Source organism: Gasterosteus aculeatus, chromosome 16, assembly GCF_964276395.1.
Source record: "Gasterosteus aculeatus chromosome 16, fGasAcu3.hap1.1, whole genome shotgun sequence".
NCBI classification, from domain to species: Eukaryota; Metazoa; Chordata; class Actinopteri; order Perciformes; family Gasterosteidae; genus Gasterosteus; species Gasterosteus aculeatus.
In genome coordinates, this window is record NC_135704.1 from 12,840,943 (window position 1) to 12,865,916 (window position 24,974).

The following is a 24,974-nucleotide window of genomic DNA, read 5'->3' on the forward strand; positions in this document are numbered from 1 at the left end:
CTTAATCCCAACCAAATTTAGTCAACATCTGAAATTTAGGAATTATGTGGAAACTTCACCAAAGAGCACTTTTAAAGAATGAGAGAAAAGTCACAAGACCATTTGAATAGATTGGGATGATTTATATCTCTGTCATTAAAATATGTATGAAATGTATAATTCCCAGCAATGGAGGTGTGTTTATCATGCAAATATAACAGTGTCTTAAAGAGGTCAGATACCAAATACGAGTGTGCTCAAGGCAGTTTACAAACATGAACCTTTTACATAACTCCAACCCCGGATTTAATATTAAGATATAGTCATTGAGCACATTATCAGAGATTTCTTAAACCACTCCATATGGTTTAGTAGTCATCCTTTTACATAATCTGTTATGCTCTCCTATAGTCCATTCTATTCCCCTGTGTCAGTGTTTCACACGGTTTAGTACCAGCAACTCACCCATTCCATTCAACCAGTAGAACAACCTTGTTAATGCAATCTTCATTGATGCTTGTTACAACAGTGTCAAGTGTCAAACTCATTTGGACCAACCCTAAAACCTCTATTGTTCTGCATATAGCGTGCTAATGGTAACAGATCTACTTTACTTTATGGTACTATTGTAAAAGGAGTTCAGAGACTTAAGTCACAGTTGCGTCTCCTAGTTCAGGTTCCACTGTAAATGGAAAATGTCGTGTCATTCAGCAGTATCGGTAGAAAACAGTGGTATTTATGAAGTCACACGGGGTATGTGTTAAACGGGGTAGGAGAAAATAACTTTCGCTTCAGCTAAATTACATTTGTGTGGCAGAAAGAGCAGTTTTTTCCCCTCTGAATTCTTGACCCATCTTCTGTAGTTGTGTTTAAATGTATCCATTTAGATTTTTAAATTTGTTTAAACCTTCTGCAACACTGTTGCACTGTCTACTGTTATGCACCAACCGCCAAGACAATTTCCTTGTATGTTTGACATATTTTGGCAATAAATGTTTCCTGATTCCTGATTACTGATCCTGAACAACATTATAGACCCCTGGGTAATTTGCTTTGTAACGTGAAGCTTGGTGCCCTTTCCTTGAATTCACTCCCACCGTTGCTGCCAGGTACAGTGTTCGACATCAGCCGAACACTGTACCTGTACCTGGAGGTTTTTATGTGCAGGCCTGCCGTCGTCACGAGGTGTGCCCGCCCCCTCCTCCTCCTCCCCTGCGTGGAGCACACGCCCTTCACCGCACATTTAACTTCCCCCTCGCAGGTGTTTTGGCATCAACAGGCGCGAGACACGGAACAGAGAGCTGTCGGTCGCGTGTGTCTCCGGAGTTGTTCTGTTTTTAATTGTTCGTGTGCGGGAATTGAATCTTTGTTTTTATTTTTTTTTTATTTTTTTTAATTAAGTCTAGCGACCGACGTCGATGGAGAGGGCGTCCTGCTAGGGGCCACCTCGCCATGTCCTTTCTCAGCCTTCGAGCCACTGTCAGATAACAAATCGATTCACCAATTGTCGGGAGGGACGCCGCCAGGTAGGATAAATGGTTTTATAATCATTTAAAAAAATAAATAAACTACTAAACTTGAATTAAGCGAACTCGAATTAAGCGACTCGAATAACTACAATTCATGTCCGTAATTAATAAAGTACATTTCTTATGTTAATTCACATGTCTGTTATAACTGTAGATCTCCATCTCTTATATGTGGATAATAGAATACTGAAAAAAAGAATCAAGTAAAAGAAACGGTAGTTACCCTAAATACAAAGACAAATACCTCGTATTACAGGTCTGTTCCGTTGTACTTCCGATGTACTTTTACTCAGTTCGGCTATCGATGACATCTGACAGCAGATTAACTTTCCCGGAAATTTCTTTTATTTTGTATTCCTTCGAGTACCTACAAGACATCATAAACATGGTGGCTTTAATAACAATCTGATGCGCGTTATGTGATGGAACCACTTCGCAAGTGATCCTTCTTAAATATTTTGTCTTCATTTCAGACAAAATCCTCTACTGATGGCTTTCTTCCGGCAACTGAAACTCCTTCTCTGGAAGAATTGGCTTGGGGTCATCAGGCAGCCAGTGAGTGACATTTACGTGTGATAATAATAATAATATAATTATATTTCCATATAGAATGGTGCATAGAATAAATATATTACATAAATATCAGCCCCTGTACTGACATGACCCTCCATATTTAGGATAAATTGAACAATAAGATGCTCAAAATATACATATATATTATATTTACACACTCTTTATTAATTCATGATAATTGTTTCATGATATCCTGTGTTGTAGTTATGGTCGGTGACTCTGCTTTTATGGCCTCTGGTCATCTTCATCATCATTGCTGTGGCCCGCAAAAGCTTCCCTCCAGTACAAAAAGATACATGTAAGTGTAAAACAGCACAGAACATGCTGGTTTTTAATATTTTATAGTTTTGTTCGTGACAATATTTCAAAAGTCTTTCTATAATGCAATCGATTGAAATTTGACGATGCTTTGTAAACTGCAACCAACAGAATAAATATATAAGCAACTACTTTAAATACGTTTAATACGTTAGCCATTAAGCTGCCCTACAATGTAACGATGTTACTGATTTAAAATTTAATCAGATCGTTAAAGACGTCTAAGGGTCACTTTCTTTTCATTGATAGGAAAGCAAAATCTGAAAAAAAAACCTTTAAAGTTTGCATTAACGCAATATGCATACATCGTAAAGGAATGCAGCCAAGCATTCGGATATTCCCTTTTCAAAAATCCGAGTATACGAATAGAATTTCCAACTGACACATGAATAGTTCCTCAGATCAGAGCCCACGCTCGCACTGTGTTTGTACGCCTCTGTTAAATGGAGTTGACTCATTGAAATGCAATGTATGTGGGTAAAAGTGGTTATGGAGGGAGCCTTAAACACATATTCATACCTTTTGTGTCACGATCCACAAGAAAGAATGAGCGTTGAGTATTTGATTGTAGAGGGAGGGGCTGAGACTGAATCCACTTGGTTTAGAAAAAACAACACAAGCCTTTCCCTAACCACTCGGCTTCTTAATCAAATAGGTTGCACATTCATACTTAATGTCTGATATCCCTTTCATTTAGTGCAACACAATTAATGTACTCATTTCTGGTATTAATGTCTTGACTATAGTTAAGATGACATACTTTTGTTTGCCAACTGCAAATAATTAGGACCACGGTTTGGTATTTTGAAACAATTCATAATGGAAGTTGTGTTTTCAAGCGTCCTCCTCACAACAATAACTTTACTATTGTCTCCTTCAGGTTTTGTGAGACCCCGAAACCTGCCCAGCGCGGGCGTCTTCCCTTTCCTGCAGACGCTCATGTGCAACACAGACAGCAACTGTCAAAACACGAGCCTTGAGGACCAGGCTGCATCAAGGGCCGCGAGGGCCCCCTTACGTGAAACCAGGTACTTTCATTAGGCTGTCCACACAGGGAAATGTACGGTGGCCCTGAAGTGCAAAACACAACGGCAAATAGGAAAACACAACGGCATTAACTTCTTACGGAAAGGGTAGGGCCTTATAGCAGGAAGCAGAGGACAGACCCTTCCGATTGGACAGACGGACTGTCTGTCTTCTTAATTCGAAGCCTTTCGCCGGCGACGGAAAGTGACATGGAGGATTCAAATTACCGTGACTCCTTAACTATTTGCACAATCGGATTCTGAAAGCTGAGAAATGCCGCTTTCTAGATATTCTGTCAATCAATAAATCAGTGGCGGGACTGAGAGCCTGTGATGTGGGGGGGAAGTGACGCAGCAGCAGAGCCGTAGCAGAAAGTCACGGAGAGATGTCGATGTTTTACGAGTCTCTTAAAAATGTCCTACTAGTGTTTCACCATTGTTTTACCAGTGTTTTGTTCTCCAATTATATTAAGGTGTTGTAAATAAAAGGGGGGGGGAGTGCCGCGGACGCTACGGCCGGTGGACCGGAGTCCGATTCCTTGTCGTGAGGAATTGGATGCGTGGCGGGAGTGCGTGACTGTCTCGCTCAGTGCGTGACACTTGAGAGCCCTGTATCATTTCCTGTTAAAAGACAGACAGTCCGTCCGTCCAATCAGAAGGGTCCGTCCTCTGCTGTAAGGCCCTACCCTTTCCGTAAGGAGTTAATTTCTTTGTGTTTTCCTATTTGCCGTTGTGTTTTGCACTTCAGGGCCACCGTAGAAATGTGATCTGTGATCGGGCCTGTGCTTTGAAATTCATAATATTCATGGTGCGGGATTATACGTCCGCATCTTGAACATTGTGAATGTTTCTAGTGTCTCTATTGGTGTCATATGATGAAAAGGGTGTGCAGAAGGCTATTGAATCAGGAGGGACATTTGTCACCGTAGCAGAATCCCATGAGAGGATTAGTGAGTTTCATTCTCCTCTAGAGGAATACGAGGCAAAAAACTGAATCTAATTTTATTTATAATCGGTAATATTTTCTTTTAGATTCTATAAAGTAGTAGACAACCGTTGAGATTTATTTCTTTAAAACAAATCTGTAGACACCTGTAGGAGTTAAATCTAAGGGAACGACAGGCAGCTTGAACCATGGAAACCTGTTGTCTTTGTTGTATCAGCGACTCGTTCTGTGAAGAACTGTTTTCTCTACTTTTGATTCTTAAGATGATGTGCTGTCACTGAAATATGCACTTCTGACACTTAAAAGGTTGTGTCAGATAAGTTTGTTTGACCCTGAACCTACTGATGAATGATGGATTAAGCAAATGTCCACCCCACCCATCGTCTATGGAAAAATCCCTGAAGAGAGAATGCTGTTTGAAATAGCATATTGTACTTGGTTGAGCCTTTTAAATGAGCCCTCCTCTGGTCCCTTTGACTATTTTGTTACAGGTCATCCCCACTGATGCAGGAGGCCGATTTCTTGAACTTCGCCTTCCCCAAAGACTCCAGAAATGATCCCGCCGCATTGATTAAGGCCTTGAAGAACCTTTTGGGTATGCTGTTCTCACTCACACTTCTTCTTTCCGTGTACGATGCCCAAATAACGATTTCATGTTCTCAGAATGCCAAAACGTTTAGATCCGCTTCAATATAATGAAACAAACAGGAGAAGTGGTATTTAACGTCCCGATATGTTCAATAGGATGCTGGAGCCATTATACAAAGGAGAATCATAAAGACTAGAAACCGGGGTAAAGCGGTTTTTGATAGTTCCGCCTTGGAAACAAAGTGAAGCTAGCTGTCTTTATGCTAAGCTAAGCTAACTGCCTCCTGCTAGCTTCAAAATTGAAGGACATATATGGGAGGGGTTAGAGGCTGTTCTTCAAAGTCTGGTACAAAGCAAATGTTGAACTATTTTAAGAACCACCCTTATCTTGACACCGGCTCCCCAAAGTTGGACTTTGTTTACTCCAATCCATTCTCATGTTTGCATTGTTAGCTGATGTTGGGTATTACTTTAACGTTTTTCAACCTTGTGTTCTTGTATTAAAGGTCCAGCTAACCAAGGAAGATCCTATAATGCCTCTTTCATGAACGCCATAAATGTCACTTTCCCTGGAAATCAGGTGGGGTTTGTAATGGAGAGAAGAAAACTGTTGACAATAAGGATCGGCCTGTTTACTCAATCAAGTGCATAAAACTGCATCTTTGTTTGGTCTCTTTCGAACTGCTTGTTGTTAAAAGAAAACAAATATCATTAGTATTCTGTGACAAAAGAATTACCCTTTTATTTTGTCTGCTTTCACGAGTGGCGCTGTGGAAAGACTTGATTTAAGTTTTATAATTTTCAACTTCCTCTGCGAAAGGACATTATGCTGTCGAATAGTTTGTTACAGATGCAGTATCCGATAAATATTCTGAAAGTGTCACAATTTCGCTAAAATCAGTAAGTAGAATGATTTCAAAAGTGAACCGCAGTGTTCGTATGGTACAAGGTAGAGTTATTCGTTCAACAGTTCATTGCCACAGTGGATACTGGTGATTTGCAGCCACATCGCAACTGGTGTTGTAATCTTATAAAATTGTACGGATTCACCTTCTCTTAACGATTTCCGTCGTGCTGCGCACAACTGTCATCTAGGAGGCCATGGACAAAATGCTGGGGTCAGTATACCTGTTGAAGAGCGCCATCTGCAAAGTAGCACTGCCCATGATAAACGCGACGTCATCACCGGACCCCCTCTCCTACGCCGCGGTCACTTTCTGCAAATCCAACAACACCGTGTTAGAGGTCTCCATCAAAGCACTCAACCAGGTGGGTGTTTCCGTCTGCTTGCATACACGTATCAGCTGTGGAATGACGCCAAGTTTAAACTTTTAATTTCTGCAGTCCCGTTTGTTGGGTTGACTCTTAAAATCACCTCCTCTTGTCAGAAACTGACGGATCTGCTGCTGACAAAACCAGATGAGATGGCGACGGTGGCCGCGGCTGCGGTGTTGGTCTTCGATGGGCTGCAAAACCAGAACTCACTGTGGGAGAACCTTCTGGCCGTTCCCCAGCTCTTCTCCTCCGGTTCAGACGAGAGCGGGCTGGCCGGCGCGGAGGCCCTGCTCAGCAGCATAAAGAGGTGATGTACTCTCAATGGTGGAGACGTTCGAAAAATGAATGAATGAAGGGAAGCTCTGTAAAGGTTTTTATTTATTTAATAAGCGTAAGAATAAAAACATCCGATGAGAATAGTAAAAGTTTGCTCTAGTAAATATTTGATAAAGGCGCCGGCACATTGTACTGTATATAGTCCTCCGGCTCATTTAAACAGCTTTAAACTACTTTATTATTAGTAAGTTAACAGTAAGTTAATAAGTGACTACGTGAAGTGAATCACTGGATTTTTAAGAGCTGCAAGAGAACATTTATGTGAAACGCAGGAAACCCCAAACTCTACATTCTGCTTTGGCAGATTCTAGGTTAGAAATACTGGACACATGGTACAGAAAAGTCACTGTTCTGTTAAATGTTTGTTGCACATTCTATTTTAGGCCCTAAATGTTTTTCTTCTTCTCTCTAGCTCCTTGCATATCATCCGGAGCGTTATCCCTGAAGCCAATGCATCACTTTCCGCAGTGGATCCGCTCCTCGCTGGAGGCCTCAACCTGATCCATTATGTTCAAAACTGGCCTGGCAAAGGTGACTTTCTCTCAGATGTGCTGAGCATTCCAAATATTCAACCACCATTTTTAAATTAGTTTCTTAAAATCACAATAAAGGTATGAAATCCTGGTGTACACACAATGTCATATACGATTCCCTGTTGGAGAACACCAGAGCAATGTTGCCGGTCAACTATCGAGCTAGCGTGCCATTATTTTAATATTTGACATTGTTATTTGATTCTGCTCAGATGTCACCATTTCTCTCGGAGAGATCGTCACGTTGGAGAATGACTCACTAAGTGAAATGGTAAAACGCATTCTGCAAGAGGTCAAAATACCGCTGGACAAGGTACGTGTTGACGATCATCAAGAAATAGACATGATAACACGGCACGCCGTTCTTAACATTATAGGCCTTAAAGGCAATGACCAAAGAATCATTATATTACATGTACATACACGGGAAAGCGAAGATGAACTCACAATTATTACCTAAAAGAATCATTCTGGGAAATTGTTATCATTCACAATTTTTACAAATTGTTTTCATAAATGAGTTACTACTTTGTCAGTAATTTGACCACAGTTTATTTACTGTAATGTTCTTCCCTTCTCTAGGCCGTCGGCCTATTATTGGACAGAGACATTGTGCTCATGCACTTGTGTGGCAGTAACAGCAGTAAGACATTGTGGTTAGCAGGAGCGTGCAGTACAGGGACCGTGGACATGCTGCTGGACTGGATCAGCCCCGATAAGGTGGCCAAGCAGGTAGGTTAGAACAAAGTGAACGTTATCGTCGTCAAGAGTGAGAATCCAAGATATCAAAAATGAGTCACCTTCTTGATGCTTGTGCGGGGAGGGGGGGGGCATTTTCCTTCTTAAAGTCTCACTCGTACTTTCTCTCATGCACCCTGTGTGTATCCTGCCCTTGCCTGTAATTTGCATTCTCCTGGGCCGCCTCCCCTCAGAGAGCCGTGAGAAAGCTGCTGGCCCATAGCAACAAGCAACTGCAACTCCCAGGTCGCACCTCGGGGGGAAAATAAGCCCCGAAGACATGCAATTAGCACCGCCACTATGCTAGATGTGTTTTGATGAGAGAATTTCCAATCAGGACTTGTTAGCTAACAACGTCGTCAGTACGTGAACCCGCTCAAACAGACAGCCGGACATCGCCCTGCAATCGGAATTCTTTTTTGCAAAAAAATGGAAAAGTCTTGATTCTGCAAATCTTACTCGGCCTGCATTCTCTTCCCACGTTTAATCTGTATTCCAGGCTCTCTTGGTATGGAGTAAGGATGTTGCTCCACATGATGTATCCTTCGCCAGAGAGCTGCTGCAGACTTTGATGGGAGGGGGATCCCCAGGAGGACAAGGAGGCAACATGCCGAGGGCCCGGCGTAGCTTAGATACACAACCACAAAGCGTTGATGAGGAGTTGTAAGTACAGCACTGTTCATTAAACGTAAGATGGCAAGTAAATGCACAAGAAGATTTTCTTTTGGAATGCTGTAAAATATCAAAATTTACATTTGTTTAGAGAAACTGATTTGATTTTCTGAAGAAGCTTAAATGTGTATTACTCAACCGGATTTTTCTTTTTCTTAAGAAACAACTAAGTTGGCCTTTCTTCTAGGAAATTGCTGAGAAGTATTTTATCGGATGTATCAGGAAAAAGTTTTTATACCTAAATACAAACGGGAAACCACCTTGTGTTGTCTCTTTATCTCTCTCGCCCGTTGCTTTGTGCACAAGTTAGCCAAACCTGTTTTTTACTTCCTCTTGTTCACATTGTTCTAAATAGCAGATAAATATACAGAAGTCTTTGGTCCACTTTGATATGATCAGTTTGTATGGTGTTTTGAGTCTGGCTTTTTGCTTTTGCAGGTTTCTAGAGGTTGGTCAAGTGGTGCTTGAGATCATACAAATGGTGCCAGAGCTGGATGTGGTGGTCCAGAGCATCCTCAGAACGGGCTTTCTGTCCATGAAGTCAGCAACAGTGGCCCTTGATACTGTTGAAGGTAAAGCTACAACCCATCCTGCTTGCAAGAAGCATATTGCATTTTTAAAACCAATCAAAGCGCTTTGTTACTCCTAGTAATCCTTTTTTCTATCTCAACAAAGTGTATATCGTCTAAAGAGCACAAAGACAAAATCTAAAAGTTCACAGAACATTCAGAACATTCACAGGACGTTCAGTGTAGTATTACTTGCGTGTCACATGCTGCCATATTCACCATTGTTTTCTCTTCCTGGTGTTTGCATAACATATGACCCAGTGGTGGAACACGTTTACACCCTTTCTCAGGGGACTGTTGAAAGAAAATAGAACCTAACTAGGACAAGAGGAGTTATTAAATGGAATTGGATACGCACACACAAAGGGAAACGCACAAAAAACTCTTTAGAAATTCTCTGATAAGTGTGTTCCTTAACGACTTTGAAGGTGAATTTCGTTCTCGAATTGAGCTTAAAATGTTTTTTGTCACGTCACAGAACGTAGCTGTAGTCAATTATTTTTATTATTTTATGTCTTGTGTTCTAAAAACTCTCATTGGTTTGCAGAAATGATCGCCAATGTCCTGAGAGATGCTGATCAACTCCAAACAACCTTTCGAACATTGCTGACAAACCAGTCTGAGGCAAACGTCTGGACTGGTCATGTCGTGGACAGCGTGGTGGAAATTATCCAAATGATTCCAAAGGTATTTTAGTAATATTCCAATTGACCACATTTCCATATAAAATATGTTAAGAAATGACTATGCTTTCTTCCAACATTTTGTAGTTTCAAGCATGGTAGTTTCATAACAGCTTAGCAATCTTTGTTTTCATAACTAGCTTAGCAAGAGTGTTAGTTGGCAGCAAGATGTAGATGGAAGGTTTTGGTAGTAGCACAAGTAATCAGACAAATTTAAAGACCGATTTAAACCCGATTCATAATTAAAATAAACCTTGACCTTAGAAAAATGTAGGTAATGGGTTAAATGGCTCGTGTTAAAGTGAGTTAAGATGGAATTGGTGTACATTGTTTTCTGAAACAAGAAAAAAAATTCTAAAACAAAAAAAACAAGCACCAGGTCAACACAATTAAATTACATTTTGAACTGTAGTTAACTATGCTGACTCACTTCTTGTCTTGTAAAGTACACGTTGAGCAACAGAGGCTTGTTGAAAGCTTATTATGAAACCTTGTGTAAGAATCCCTTGGTGAAAATGAACACCTGTCTGCCATGATTACAGTCTTTCACGAATGAGCCGCTGAAAGCATTTGTGCCTTTTGTAATACCTGATATGTGACATGGTTTTCATTATGGCAAACGCTTATTTCCGGGATAGACATGGTTTTTGATAACAACGTGGAAAACAATTAAATTAACAAACACTCATTGGTTGGTGCATTATGCGTTTGTTTTACTAGATCATGTCCTCTGAACCTTTCAAATGTGAGGATATCTTGGGTCCCTTTGAGTGGCTCTTCAACACTAAAAGCATAACGATGGAGTTGTGGAGGTCAGCGATCTGTCAGAACATCTCTGCTCTACAGCAAGCGCTACTAACGGACTGGCAGCCATTCGTTGAGACGGTATGAGTGAATACGAATGAATAATAAGTCTGTAATGTAAAAATATGCTACATCTATTTAAATAGTCAATATTAAAGTCTGTAGCGACCGACCTCTACATGAACACACATTAGCATATAATGTTAAAGAGAAACACTAATGGTCCTTTTCCACAGGTACAGGGCGTATATGGTGCCCTGCTAGGCCAAGGAGACTACAACGTGACACTCCCCATGGTTCTCTCCCAGTGGCACCAGATCTACAATAACAGCGTGCAGTTTGGCGTGCATTCCAACAAACTGGCCACGCGGCTGATGGGAAAATACTGGACGGACTGGATGCCAAACAACAGCACTCATGATGTTACATCGACTCTTCAACAAAGGTTTTGAAGAAAACGCTGATGATGCTGATTGATTGGTTGATTGACCTGCAGGCCTTCATTCCAGAGTTACGACATGCATTTAGTCTATTTTGTCTTATAAGTTAAAATGTTTAAGGTCAAACTACATTTTGTTCCAGTGTAACCCTTGGGTGAATGACCCATTTTCAGTCAATATAGTGGAAATTAATATAATATATTTTATGCGGTTGGTTATGATTTCACTCAACAGTGTGCTTTTCTTTGCATGTAGTGTTCCCTGGTTCATGGTGAGTTTGGGAGAGAGGATTGAGAAGACTCCACTGTGGCCCGAGGTAAAGGACTATTTCCACATGCTGTACTGGATTTTGAACTACAGGCCAGACGTCACAACCCCGCCAGCAAACTGTGAGGACAATTCATTTTTTTCTTTAACTATCGAAAGTATTCATCTGTGCATATGAGGGCTCATCAGATTCAGAATTTTATATTATTATCGAAATTCAATTAGATTAAGGAGCTGGATATTTAGGCTAGTACACATTTCTTGTATTTCTTTGTTGTCATGATCTATAAAAGATTTTTCTTAAGCACTCAAAAGGGGGTTCCTATTTTTTATTTGTATTTTTTTTGAAAACCAAAAGATTCAGTGATGGTATGAATTGTGAATTAATGTCTCTCTAGTAAACAATGACAGCAATTTCTGTAAATTTCTGTGGTCCGGTGTACATTAAGTAAGAGAGGATGTTGATGGGCGAATTCAATGAAACATGCAATAAACATCTACGCATATTTATTAATTATTTTGTTAATTTTGTGCCAAAACAAATTCACCCAAATCCAAGTTATTACTTGAAAGAAACACAACCAATTTAAGTATGTCTTTGTATGATTATCTTACACTTTAGGCTACATTAACATCACATCCTCAACCATTCATTGCAATACTGGTTTGGAATGGCCACAGTTTGTTCAAGCAATGACTCAGGCTCTGATGTCGTCAAACGAAGACCTCCTGGTGAAGTAAGTGCTTGTATTTGTGTACTCGTTAATGAATACTATCTTTTATGACTATAATGAAAAAATAGATAATAATGCTAATAATTATACACACATCTATGTGTTTATTTGTGAGTTCTAGAGGTACTGGGAAGGCCAGACGAGCAGCTTAGTATTGAGGGCTCTGATGTGAAGTGAAATCAGTATCCTGTTATTTTTATTAAAAAATGAACACTTATGTTTTAAGTTCTTCTTTTTAACACTGATTTAAATGATTACCATTAACTGATTTGCAACATAATGAAAAGGACAGCCTCTTTGCACAAACACTGAATTCAACATAACAAAAGATGTATTATTTATTGTTACTGTTTTTTACCACTTACCGATGGACGTTTCTAAAATTATGACATTTTGCCACCCATCTCTTTTCTCTGTAGTTGTCTCAAAGGAACAGTGAATCTGTTGCACCATGTGTACGGTGACGTGTATCTGCGTTTGGCGGGATCACACTTGAAAGAAATCGAAGGAGGAGACGCGCTCTCTGACTACCTGATAAATCTGGTCCAAAACCTGAATGGCTTTGTCAACACGATCTCCATGCTCCCCGACGAAAACATCACCAACCTCGACGTCATGCGTCCGCTCGTCGGTAACCTGTTACAGTCCACGGGTCTGACGCCTCTGCTGCCTTTGCTCTTCAGCGACGGTCCCCTGAATGTCTCTGCTGTGTTCGACGTTGCCTCAAAGATCGGCAGGCTCAACCAGCACGTTTTTACCTTCAATGAAACGGACCCAACGATGCCCGAACTTGAACGGTTGATGATGCAGTTCTTCTCCTCGGAAGGTAACCTCACCATGTCTCTCTCCTACATCATGGGACACACTGTGCTCACCTATTCCAACTACTTCACACCCGACAAAGTGGCGCGTCTCAGAGAAGCCATCCAGCCTTTCACCAACCAGACCTCAGCAGGCCTTGTAGAAGCCATCCTCAGTGCCATGGAGCAACTGAAGAAAGTGATGGACTCTCCAAACGGTGACCCAACTACCATCATCCTTGGGTACTTAGGCCAGCTTCAGGATTGTGTGGTGTCCCTGTTCAGGCTCCAACAAATCCAACAGGTTCGGTTACCAAATGGGCAGCTCAGCCCTGCACAAGTCATTGACCTCCACCTGATTGCCAAGGACTTTCTCAACCTTTTGAGCCCAGAAGGCCTGCAGAACTTGTCTCAGGCGGGACCAGACGCTGCTCAGACCGTTATTGCTCAGAGATTTGTTGCGTTCCTACCAACTGAGGTCCAACGGGAGGCTTCTCGCCTTCTCCGGGATTTCAAAGCGCTGCAGAGTCAGATGACGGAATGTGCAGCAGGTGGAAACTGCTCTGCTGGGATCTCAGAAACCTTTGCATTACTGGATCAGATCCTAGACATGATGCTCTCGGCCAACGGCAATGTAACCTTGAATTTAACCGTGACGAACTCGATCCTGGAGGGATGGCAATATGACGAAGTTACATCCTCGTTCTTTTCACTGCTCTCCTCCAACGATAAGGGCTGCGTGCAAACATTCAAGCAGATTCTTCATTTCATCAGATCGATCGTGGCTACACCAAGTGTCACTGTGTCCGATGTTCAGAATGCTCTGAGGCAGGCAAACCTCACCCTTGAGGAGCTGAATGACATCGCTGCATTAGCTGGAGCTGCCAACGTCAACATCCTGATAACCAACGTGATGGAGGTGAGCAATGTTAGCCAGTGCTACGAACAACAGCAAGACCACATGATGACAGCGCAGTGTGTTATGGGACTGATAAGCGGCGTCGGCAGCTTCCTCGCACGCCTACCCGCTCTCCGTAATGAGTCCGCCATCCTCTCCCTCATTCCGATGATTGTCAATAACACTGTCAGGGATGTTGTTCAAGTTAACTTCAGCTCCAATCCTAACATGGCTCTCGCACACACCCTGAACAGCACCCTGGCCAATATCAAGATGAACCTCATGCTCAACCAACTGTACACTCCAGAGATCATGAATGAAATCACCGTAGTGGAGGGCCTCCTACAACTGGTCGCCAACACAGAACCATTTAACAATTTGAACAACACGATGAACCCGTTGTATGCTCAGGAAGAATATCTAAAAATTGTGGAATGGTACCTGAAAAGGCTGGAAAATATCACCAGCGCGAGCTCAGTCTCAGAGCTGCTCTCACCCTTCTACTACCTCACACAAATGCAAGTGGCGTTACAGCTGGCACAGGCGGATTTTGATTTGTTTGCAAGTAAGCAGGTGGAGTTCTTGATCAACGACCTGCAGTACCCAATAGATGGTGCAGGGGTGATTAAAATTGGCCTGACAACCGTGGCGATTCTCCGGCGTCAGTTTGGACTCGTAATGAGCAACCTAAAGGCTGAGAATAACCTTACACTCGCTAACCAGTTGTATCAAAACAACACCATTCTTGATCTCACTGAGCTCCAAGTTGAGCAATACCTCGACCTGATAGAGAAGTGGATGAAACAACCAAATGTCCAGTCGATTTTCAGTAGTATGCTCGGATGGGGAGTCCCAGGCAGAAATATCTCCACCCCAGTGACAGACCTCCAGCACCTGCTGGGGACGACGGACACCCTTCTCGGAGATGATCAGCAGGCCTACCTCTCCGTCATTGGCAACATCACCAAGTCCCTGAGCAATGCCTTAATGGTGGCGGAGCAGCCAGCCGGCCTACAGAGTGACCACTTCCTTGAGGCCATCGCGGAGGCCTTCCAATATGCAATGCAGATCCTGACCTCAGCCGCGAGCCCCCTGGCGCCCTCTGTGCAGCAGGACCTCCTGGAAGTTGTGCAGAACTCACTTCAGCTCATTGTCCGACCAGATGCAAGTTTTATCTCATCGCGTAACATCACCCTCCTCATCCTCAAGCGGGCGGAGAGCATCATCCAACAAACGGTGCCAGAAGTGTTTGCTCAATACTTGCTTTCTGGGATCAAAGTAGCAGCCACATATTTTGAGAGCAACCCTGTGGCCAATGGATCAGACAGCTTGAATCTGTGAGTAATTCCGCTTTCTCCTTAAAACTTTGGTCCAAATTAAAAATATATAAAAATTAGCCCCCATCGGCAGGTGTTGATACAAATGAGCTGTGGCAAAGCAATTATAACTTGATGCTTTCCATGAAAAGTGGTCACATGTGGTGAGGAAACGTATCACCTCACTGCAGTTACCTACAGTTCTACTGAGCATTTTTGCACATTTTATCTTCTATCGGCTAGTCGGGATGTTACAGTATTCGTTCACTCGCACCGATCTATGCTGCGGTTAGCTGTTTTTGCTCAAAAACCCAATTCTCAAAACTATTATTTTGAATTTGCCATCTCCACTTCACATGGGGATAAAATGTCAATGTTTAGTGGCCGCAAAATCAGTTCATAGCAGCTTGAAGCATTTCGGGGAAACATTCTTGGTATTCATGGTGCTTTGAGTTCTGCGGTTCTAAGTAAAGGTTGAGTTTTTAATCTCACGGTCTGCTAGTTATCTATGTTCTTTCTGAGAAAAAAAAATCTGGTATTTATACACGCCCTTGGCTCTACAAATGTAAACGATGCCACACAAGACAATTGAAGCAAAGACAGGGGAAAGGCTGTGAATGAATGATGGGCGGGTTGGTAAATCTGGTACATGCTGATGTTCTAAAGGAGCATTGAGCGGTAGACAAGAAGAGCACATTTGTCTGTGTGGTTCATATATCAAAAATCCTTCTCCAAAATCTCAGACCATCTTCATTTGAAATTAAAATAAATTCATGATATAAGTAGCCCCACTGTGGAGAAAATGATTAACAACCAGGGGGAGAAACATTGAGTGCTTGCAGTCCTGTAATCGTTTGACGACATTGGATTTGACGTGATGACCTTTTTCATGACTCAAACAAAATGTTGACGTGTTTTTTTTTTTTTAGCCTTCTGGATGAGATGAAAACCATCCATAGCCTTCTACCGGCAAACTGCACATCCCAGGCCTACGTCTCCGTGCTCATTGACATCACTCACTTCATCCTGGAGTCTGGCCAAGGCAAGTCAGCTTTTCCCTCCCACTGTAGGTGTGGAATCCCGATGAGCTCTGATGGAGCGGAGGTCTCATCTTTCACTTCATTGTTCAAACGCCCAGGATTTGCCAGTCAAAGTAGCACAATATTTTTATTGTCTGTCAGAACAAGACGCTTCTCTCCCAGTTTTACACGGAAGATCATTTGTCTGTGTTTGACATTGAAATCCACTTTGTTTTATTATATCTTTTTATTGCAGGCAACTCGAGTCTGTGGGCATATTTTGCGAATGCTTCAGTAGACAATTGGCCAATGATTTTTGACAAGGTAAGTGTCAAAACAAATGTTATATATTGTTTTTTCTCCTTTCAAGTGTTTTTCCATTTGTTTAAAATACAAATTAAACATTTCATAGGTAGTTAAACATTACATAAAATTAAAAATGTAATGCAGATACAACTTGTCAATGCCCTCTGTTTTACGACTGGAAATATTAGCCAGTTCAATAGATCGTAATTACTCCTGTAGTTGAGTCGGGCATTGACTACGATAAAATAAATGTGTGTTAACAAGGTTTTCACTCTTTTCCCTCCTAATTTTTCATCCTTTTTTTTGCTGTCAGACCTTGAGCATGCTTTGGGACCTCGGCACAGGCGGGCAACTCTCAAATTCAACTGCTCCGTCTCTGGCGGGCTTTGCACATCTCGCTCCGGTCCTGGAGCAACTGATGACTGGGAAGGCCGACCAAGACACGTGGCAAAAGTGCGCTTAATTACCACCTATAATGAAAAACATACGAAAGGCGTAATTACTTGATGTTTGTTAGGCAACAAGTTGCTATTAAATTGTGTGACTTGTATTTGTCATAGAAATGATATATAGATCTTTCATTTAATAAAAGAAACCCCTGTTTTGTTGCTTTGTGATTTCCCTAAACCCATTCCCGCGTGTGTTATCACAGACTTGAAGAGATACTACGTGCCCTACTGTCAACCCTCGACGCAGCAGATCAATGGGACGGTGTCCCATCTGCAATCTTGCTGTTTGAGAAAAGCATAGGTAGTCTGGTAAACAGCATGCAAGCACAGAACGGTGAGGATGATACTGAACAGCAAAGCTATTGTTGGGATAATGTAAACGACTCATTGACTGAAGGGGGGATTGTTTTCTTTCAAAACACTTTTCTCACTATAAAACATACCTACTAAGCAGCTCTTCATAAGTGTCACCTGTAACATTCCATACAAAGCACCAATTTCCTGATCTTTATCTAACGTTTGTATTGTAAAGCTATTCGTGTTGGTAAAAATGTGTCCTTCCTCCCTGCCAGGGATGATTCAAAGCCTTCAGATGCCTGTGGTGACTTTGATCAGCAAAATTGCACAGTCTGTGAACTCCAGCAATTTTAACTTTTCGGAGATCTCGGAAAGAATGCAGCTTGCCATTGAAGGCACGGTGCAGGCAGCCGAACAGGTTAGACAGCTACTTTCTGGAATTGCCTTTGTGTGGCTCTGTCTCTTTGTCTCTTTTCACCGCCATTTGCTGGCTCTTTTCAGTAGGTAGGTTTGCGTGGGAGCGAGGTGAATGGAGAGCATGACCCTTTATGCTATATTGCAATCAACAATACAGTAGTTCTAATCTAGGCGTCGCACCTTAATGTATTGATAGATCTCAAACACTTGACTGTGTATATGGGGTGTGTCTTTATTTAGAATATTTATTTTTCCTTCATCCATTTGGACTTTTATTTACCCTTTTCTCAAAGGCTTTTTACAGACAATGTTGTTCTTTCAGGTCACAGATAACACGTGCATGTGACTTGGCTGGTTTGCACTTTGAATTACATTACCAGGACACGGCTGTCAACTCCATTACTGCTGCCATTTGTTACTTAAATTATTTTTTCTTCATCCTTTGACACTGATAAAAGGACTTCTTATACCATTTTTTTTTAAAACAGGCAAACAAAAATAACAACAAAAAGGCATTTCTGCGGAATATTTAACTTTATTTAAATTGATCATGAATTTCATAATAACCAATAACTTTGAGCAGCGGACCCAGCGATTTGCAGGCTCATTGTGCGCGGCGCGTATACAGCCTGTGTGGGTGTGTAGTCGGCATGTCAGTCTGAGAAGCAGTGTGTTTTCTTTGTTTCTCAGTAAACTGCTTAAACAAAAGAGGTCATAACATTTCTCTCATCCCTTTACCCTTTGCCTCGCCAAGTTTTTTTAAATTGGACTTTCCTGAACAGCGAATATGAATTATTGACCATTTCCCCCTTAGTCTAATGGCACATTGGAGTGCAGTGGAGTTCTGAAGGCATGGGAGCCAGTGAGAGAGGCGGCAGGGTTAAGCCATTCCACCATGGCCACCTGGTACAATATCAGCCTGCAGCCGCTTTTTGAGGCCTATGCTGCAGACCAGACTGTCTTCACACACATGAACATGAGTGTAAGTACGCAGATGGAAAAGTGAAAATGCAAACAAACTAATTTAATAGAAGGATTATTATAATCTGAGTACAATTAACAGTCTGCGGGTGAATTTACCGTCAACCACTTGGTGGCAGTGTTGATACAGAGGAGAAGCTGCCACACTACTAACAGTCCACATCTGCTATATGTTCTCTGTGCAGGACATGGGTACCGGACCGGAGTCTGTGAGTGCCACATCTGGCCGGATTGTCAGGGTCGTGCAGTCTTTCTACCAAGTCAACATTAACAGCACACTTGTGACAGAGCAGCTCGTAGCAGCTTTCTCCAGCCAGATCTCTCAGCTCACGAGCCAGCCTCTGAGCCCTGAGGCACAGCTTCACTGGAACCAGCAGCTCCAAGATATGCAGTTGCAAAACCGGTAACTACTTACAGCCATAACAAGATGATGTCATTGTTGGCAAGATGTACCAGTCACTTCCTTTGTTATTTACTATACTTAACGTGAAAATCCATCAGTGAAAAAACATGTAGATAATGTTATTGGTAGTGAATCTGGCATCCTAAATCCATGCAGGTGATTATGGATGAGACGCCAAATTAAATTAACCCTGTAGACTCGCAAACCAAACAAAACAATTTGCCGCATCAGTGCGTGAAAATGAAAGAGCAACTGCTTCCTTTTAAGAAGAGAAATCCATCTTAGCATACTTTTGTTCCTGATTGTTTCCATAACCAGTATACTTTTATATATCCAAACCACACTGATGTCATAGGTTATGAGGACAACGGTACAATAATATGGACATATAGTGCAGCCACACTGTCGATAATATTCATTTAAAACATTCAACTGACCTGAAATTAGTCTTTTTAGAGTCAGTTGCATCCCTACAAGACTCACTTATGCAAAGCGCTACAAGACTCACTTATTAAACCACCTTTCCATTTGTTCTTACAACAGTGGTTGAAATGAAACAATCGGACCAAGTTGATTGATGCCTAATTTCACAAGGAATTAGAGTGATCACATTTGCATTCAACTTGGTTAATTTAATGGGATTTTACCTAAAAAACGCCTGCACTGATAGCAGCTTAACCATGATTCAGTTCGCTTCGACACGCTTTCAAAAATAATTTGCCTTTTTGCCAGCTGCAATAACGAGGCGAACATGGCGATAAGGATCACATTTCGCACATCGCAGGGAAACCGTCAGGTTTTAATACACAAGCTATAGATAATTTATCACAGTGAAAAGACTCCCCAGTCTAATATCAAAAAGGAAATGTGAAAACTATGCAAATGAGCAAGAATGGTCAAAGCTGTAGAATTCAAACTCTATGGAATCATTGTGTTCAGGAAATGAATTAAAAACAAGAGGTCAGAATTAGAAGTCAGCTCATTGGCTGTGGTTGTGCTTTAGGGATCAAACAATCCTCATAGTTTTCCTGTTCATTTTTTACACATGACTCTAAATCTGTACAATTAACTTGACAATTATATTTCTCCCCTTGTCTTTAGCTGGTCCTCATTCAAAATGCTTTCCGACGAGCTGGTAAAAATGGCCCCATGCCTCCAGCCTTACATTGAAGCTATGGAAAAATCCCTGAACCACATCCTGGACAACTACCCTCTCATTCAAAACAACAGCTTATGTGAAGACCTTTTCCAAGAGGCAGCAATGATCTTCCTCTCCTCCGCAAACATCACAACAGACAACATCTTCCCCATGATGTGGGGAAATTTCAGCGACGCGTCTCTCGGCAAGATAACAAGGGAAGCGGTACAACTGCTGGTTGACATGAAGATATTTGGGAACGTGTCTTTGGTTTACCAGGCCCTGGAGCAACTTCTGGCATCCAATTTCTCAAGCGTGATTGCGTCGGAGGCGGCCGCGCTGTCTGCGTGGTGGAGCGCCACCGAAGTGTCTGGACTGGATCTGCTGACTCAGGCTCTGCTCAAAGTGTACGACATCCTCAGCCCTCTCTTGTCTTTTGCGACCCAGTTGAGTGTGGACATGTCGGCAGATATGGAGCTGTTTCAAGGTCTAGCCGGAAACATGAGTGCATTGCTGAGCCAGTTGGTAGGCACCGGTGGTCCCCTGGCCCCAATGGGGTACCACCCGAGTATGTTTCACCAGGGAATGGCAGCCGGTAATCATACGACAGCGACCGGGGTGCGACACCGTCGCGAAGCCCCGTTGATGCTGCCAAGGGATCCCTTGGATGACTTCATGGACCTCTTCTCCATTGATTACCCGGCAATGTTCAGAGCCATAGCCGCCGGCGCCACCACTGCAGATATCATGGAGACGGCCCACGTGGTCTTTGCCAACCCGGACCTGAGTGTCGTGGCGAAGGGAGCGACGAGGGACATGCCGTGGGCTTTGAGTGCCGCTCGGGAGGAGACCATTGATGCCGCTCTGGGAGCGCTTTCCTTCCTCACTCTCCCTGGCGCGGTTCAGATGTAAGTTTGATTTGCACCATACCATATATTGCTTTAGGAATAAAGAAGAAGAAAAAAAAGAAGCCCCGTTGCACGTTTTGATGTGTGAATTCAGTTTCTCCCTTCAGGTATAAATTCGCTGCATCTAAAAACAACTAGTTTCTCACCGCTGTGTTGCTCTGTTGGCCCCCTGTTTCAAAAACATCCTTTGTTTAATCTTCCCCAGGTCATCAATGGATCTACTGACAAATGCCGCCGATATGCTTCCCAGTGGCTTTCCGTTCTCCTCAGTGATTAAAAATATCACTGCAGCACTTGCTCATGAATCTCAAGGTAACTCACCGTTTCAGATATACTGCCTCTCTTGCTCAGTCTGGACAGTTAAAGGCTTCTTTGACCGAGGGCAGAATCATAATAAGAAATGTGTACTCATTAGTTAAATGGAGAATCCTCAAATGGATGAAGCTTTATCCTTTTGGTTTTTCCAAATTAACGTTACCCACTGACTCCACAGTGGATTCCCTCCTACTCATGCCTGAGTGCTGCTGTAAATGTAGAGCTCACACTGGTTGTGTTTACACACCTGCTGTGACAGTATGTATCTATGAGAACAGTCTGCCAGCCTGCGCCATTAAAAATAAGTCTGTGGGGAAGGAAGGGTGCCAGCCCCTCTCCCTGACCTTTATGGCCATTAGGGGACCATTGGAAGGCCATCCACTTTTGTTAATGTCGTAGTTATTGTATACATGATTATAGTGCCGCATAATTCATGCTGGAGATACGAGGAATACGACTTCACATCAGCTTAGCTTGAGCTCCCAAAGAGCCCAAGGCCATATGGCCCTTCTCCAGCAGAAAGCCACTCGGCACCTTTTTAAATCTCATTAGCAAAGTAGAATTCAATCACTTATGCTGTCCGCCCGCGCTAAACGTCTCCCCTCGCACTCACACAAGTGGACATCTATGACCTCCTTTTAATTGCCGTCTGTGCTCATGTGATAATGTTTTCAGTGCATAGAATTACTTTGGAAGCAGCTGAAGCAGCTTTCCGTCTCTGCAACCGCAACCCTATTGTTTACCCACACATACCGAGTGAGCTGTTGTAATTGTAAAGGCCTCTAGGCGTTGAGCATCCTATGATTAAACATCACCGTTGTCTAATTTTGGCCTAATTAAATATTCTGTCATCGCATCTTTCTGCTTGAGGTGGTGCATTTCTTTGGGCTTGTCAGATATGTTTTTAATGCGGCAGCTAGAACTGCCTGGCCCTTCTGGCCCCATCAGTCCCGCACAAGGCTTCACTCTAAGTACATCATTTGCTGCTCGCTGGCTGGCGACGCCGCCCCGTAATGGTGCGAGCCGTAATGAAACCCTGTGGGATGTCATGTTATTCTGTCACCTTACAGCTCGTATTGCCTCGTTTTCCTGTTCCTTTCCCATCTTGCTGTCCAACTCTAATAACCTCCCTCTTACCCTCATTTTCTGTCCTCTGGTTCACTCTGCCTCCCGCCTAAAGAGAACCTGATGATCATGCAAGAGACAATCCAAACAGCCGCTGAGCTCCTTCAGATCAACACGACGGACCCGCAGTTCACAGAGCACCTCGGGAGCCTCCGATCCCAGGTTTTTGTAATCACCCAGCCACTTTAACACATGCAACAATCCTCTAAATAGGAAAAATGGTCATTCAGAATGACTGCAAATTACTGTGAGGATGCCATTGGAATTAGAAGTAATTAGAGTTTGTATGCGTTACGTTGCTAAAGTGTAGACCACTTTGTGCAAGAAGGCCATCGTTTGCCTGGTACTAGAGGTAACTCCAACAGCAGAGATGTGTTTATTTATCTTTTTGAAAATCCTTTATTGATTTGTTTGGGTAGTGGATTTATTTGTAGGGGGATAACGTTAGGTTAAGTTGACACCTTTATTCAGGTATTGCAGGAGAAAACCATGAGAAACAACCGTTATTGAACGCCAGCTGGCATCCGTTGCTCTCTTTTTTATATGTATATATATTAAAGAGGCTGTACTCTATCGTCCAATAATGTAACAGTTCGGGGTTGTTATGCCCGACGCACAGCGGAGCCAACGAAACAACCATAAGTCAAACCAACCAATCAATGTTGCCATGGTTTGATCTTGAGATTTGGCCAACCATGTACTTATGTGACTGATTCATTGTAGGTGTGCGCCTTGGAGAACACCGAGTCTGTGCGTCTGCTGATGTGGGCCCTCTCCATCGAGCCCGGTCAGCTGTGTCATACTTTTCTACCCAGCCTGCAAATCTTGGTTGAGAATATGATGACGAATACAACCTTACTGACCGACGCCCTCTTCGAGGCTGTCATCGGAGACCCCAGATCCTACAATGTCCATTCAAACTGGTACAGCTTTTACTTCCTTCTTGTTTGATGTGTTTTTGTTTCAGGGTTTTCACAGTAATTAGTAAGGGAACGCTGCTCTCTGTTGTTTAGGTTCATTATCTCCTTTATCCCTTTTGTGTGATTTGGTTTCCTTGATATCTTCAGCTTGTGTGTCTGTGTGCGTGTGTTTACAGGTCCTCTGTTTTGACAGAAGGGTTGGGCTTTGACACCAGTGACCTGAGCTCTTATAACATCAAATTGTCATCCCCAGGTAAAACTTTTCTATACATCAAAGTTGCGCTATTTCACGATATATTATACATCCCTGCACCTCTACTATAGTTTTATAGCAGAGCTGACACTTTTCTCACTTTCTCATATTTTTCTACTCACTGCTGATTTGAGTTGTTTTGTCTCTCATTTCTTAGGTAGCTAACTATGAATAAGGTCAGGGACAGACATACAATGAAGACAAACCGTTTATATTGATAATTATATAATGATTACCCATTTGCAAAATAATTGACACTAATTAATGTTGGAAGGAAAAAAGTAGATCATTGTGATCATTGTTGATTCATTGAAAATTAAGATTTAGGTCTATGGTTACTTTTGTACTGAAAATATTGAATCCTAGTGTGCTATCAGAAGAAAAGAATATATCAAAACTTGTTTCCATAGCAACAGACTCATTTCACCTCATCTGTTGCACATTCATGTCTGATGCCCCGCTTTGCTTGTTGCTGGATTACATAACAATGATAGCTTACTAAAGCGGCCAATTTCTCCACTGTCGCTTCTTTGAACACTAAAGCAGCGTGTCCTTCATTGTGACTGGCTGGGTGAAAAAACACTGGATGTCCTTTAGTGTTCTCCTGTCTTCGAAAACAGCAGCCAAGTGCAGCTCTTTTCAAAGAATGTTTTCTTTGTCAATTGACAATCGAATATAAAAGATCTACATCTGAAAGGCAGATTTTGCACATATTCTATAACAGGGAATGCAATTGGGATACAATACTACATAGAAGTATTACTTCCCAAGACACCTACTTCAAGAATTTTAAGAAAAATAATATAAATTAGGTTTTTGAAGAGTTTCCACAATCAAATAAGTGAAACATATATAAAAAATGTCATAATAAATAATACACTGGTCAATTTGCTCCCCTATCACCATTTCCCAGGAACGGTAGCGGTCGGCGACCTGCTGAGGAATAAAACAGCCTTCCTGTTAGATGTTCAGCAACACATGGACTTTGACCAAGCTGCTCTCCACCTCCTGATGGAAACAATGCTGCCAAAACAAAATGTAGAGGTAAGCCAGGGACATCCATATGCATCAGGGTTTTTTTTTTAGGGCTTGATAAATGTTTATGCGTCTCTTGTTCTTTTCTCATGTTTCTTTGAACTCGTAATTCTTTTGAAACAGATCCTGTCCTGGATGGTCAACTTGCGTCATTGCAGCTCGCCAGCAGCCTTGAACATGAAAGCGACGGACGCGGCCATCTTGCAGACCTTCTGCTCCCTCTCCTCAGGACAGTGGTACAGCTTCTCGCTGCTGATGGCTCGGCATATCAACATGGAGAAAGTCATCTACAGAGTAAGACTGAATTCAAATGGAGTCTTTTGTCAAAAGAAAAAAAAACATTTTTCAAAAACGTTTTTTTCTTCTTTTTTAAATGTGCGTAATT

The 24,974-nt window shown here is 42.2% G+C and overlaps 1 protein-coding gene across 2 annotated transcripts in view; it reads left to right on the forward strand.

The window, feature by feature from the left end:
• The first annotated feature begins 1,249 nt into the window (after nt 1-1,249).
• abca12 (ATP-binding cassette, sub-family A (ABC1), member 12) overlaps nt 1,250-24,974 on the forward strand; it is a 52,212-nt gene continuing 28,487 nt past the window's right edge. Inside the window, exons 1-33 of one of the 2 annotated variants that reach the window (XM_040201126.2) lie at nt 1,250-1,505; nt 1,982-2,063; nt 2,286-2,379; nt 3,280-3,427; nt 4,862-4,965; nt 5,465-5,538; nt 6,054-6,227; nt 6,347-6,540; nt 6,982-7,100; nt 7,315-7,415; nt 7,685-7,834; nt 8,340-8,503; nt 8,951-9,084; nt 9,629-9,768; nt 10,485-10,649; nt 10,805-11,013; nt 11,264-11,397; nt 11,898-12,012; nt 12,429-15,044; nt 15,953-16,065; nt 16,299-16,366; nt 16,662-16,801; nt 17,001-17,131; nt 17,370-17,512; nt 18,326-18,493; nt 18,678-18,895; nt 19,997-20,941; nt 21,147-21,253; nt 22,437-22,543; nt 23,105-23,304; nt 23,478-23,554; nt 24,468-24,598; nt 24,713-24,883. In XM_040201126.2, the coding sequence (XP_040057060.2) occupies nt 1,998-2,063; nt 2,286-2,379; nt 3,280-3,427; nt 4,862-4,965; nt 5,465-5,538; nt 6,054-6,227; nt 6,347-6,540; nt 6,982-7,100; nt 7,315-7,415; nt 7,685-7,834; nt 8,340-8,503; nt 8,951-9,084; nt 9,629-9,768; nt 10,485-10,649; nt 10,805-11,013; nt 11,264-11,397; nt 11,898-12,012; nt 12,429-15,044; nt 15,953-16,065; nt 16,299-16,366; nt 16,662-16,801; nt 17,001-17,131; nt 17,370-17,512; nt 18,326-18,493; nt 18,678-18,895; nt 19,997-20,941; nt 21,147-21,253; nt 22,437-22,543; nt 23,105-23,304; nt 23,478-23,554; nt 24,468-24,598; nt 24,713-24,883 (7,620 nt within the window). In that variant the 5' untranslated portion in view covers nt 1,250-1,505; nt 1,982-1,997. The remainder of the gene's footprint in view (nt 1,506-1,981; nt 2,064-2,285; nt 2,380-3,279; nt 3,428-4,861; nt 4,966-5,464; nt 5,539-6,053; nt 6,228-6,346; nt 6,541-6,981; nt 7,101-7,314; nt 7,416-7,684; nt 7,835-8,339; nt 8,504-8,950; nt 9,085-9,628; nt 9,769-10,484; nt 10,650-10,804; nt 11,014-11,263; nt 11,398-11,897; nt 12,013-12,428; nt 15,045-15,952; nt 16,066-16,298; nt 16,367-16,661; nt 16,802-17,000; nt 17,132-17,369; nt 17,513-18,325; nt 18,494-18,677; nt 18,896-19,996; nt 20,942-21,146; nt 21,254-22,436; nt 22,544-23,104; nt 23,305-23,477; nt 23,555-24,467; nt 24,599-24,712; nt 24,884-24,974) is intronic. The other variant, XM_078091328.1, reaches the window with a different exon arrangement.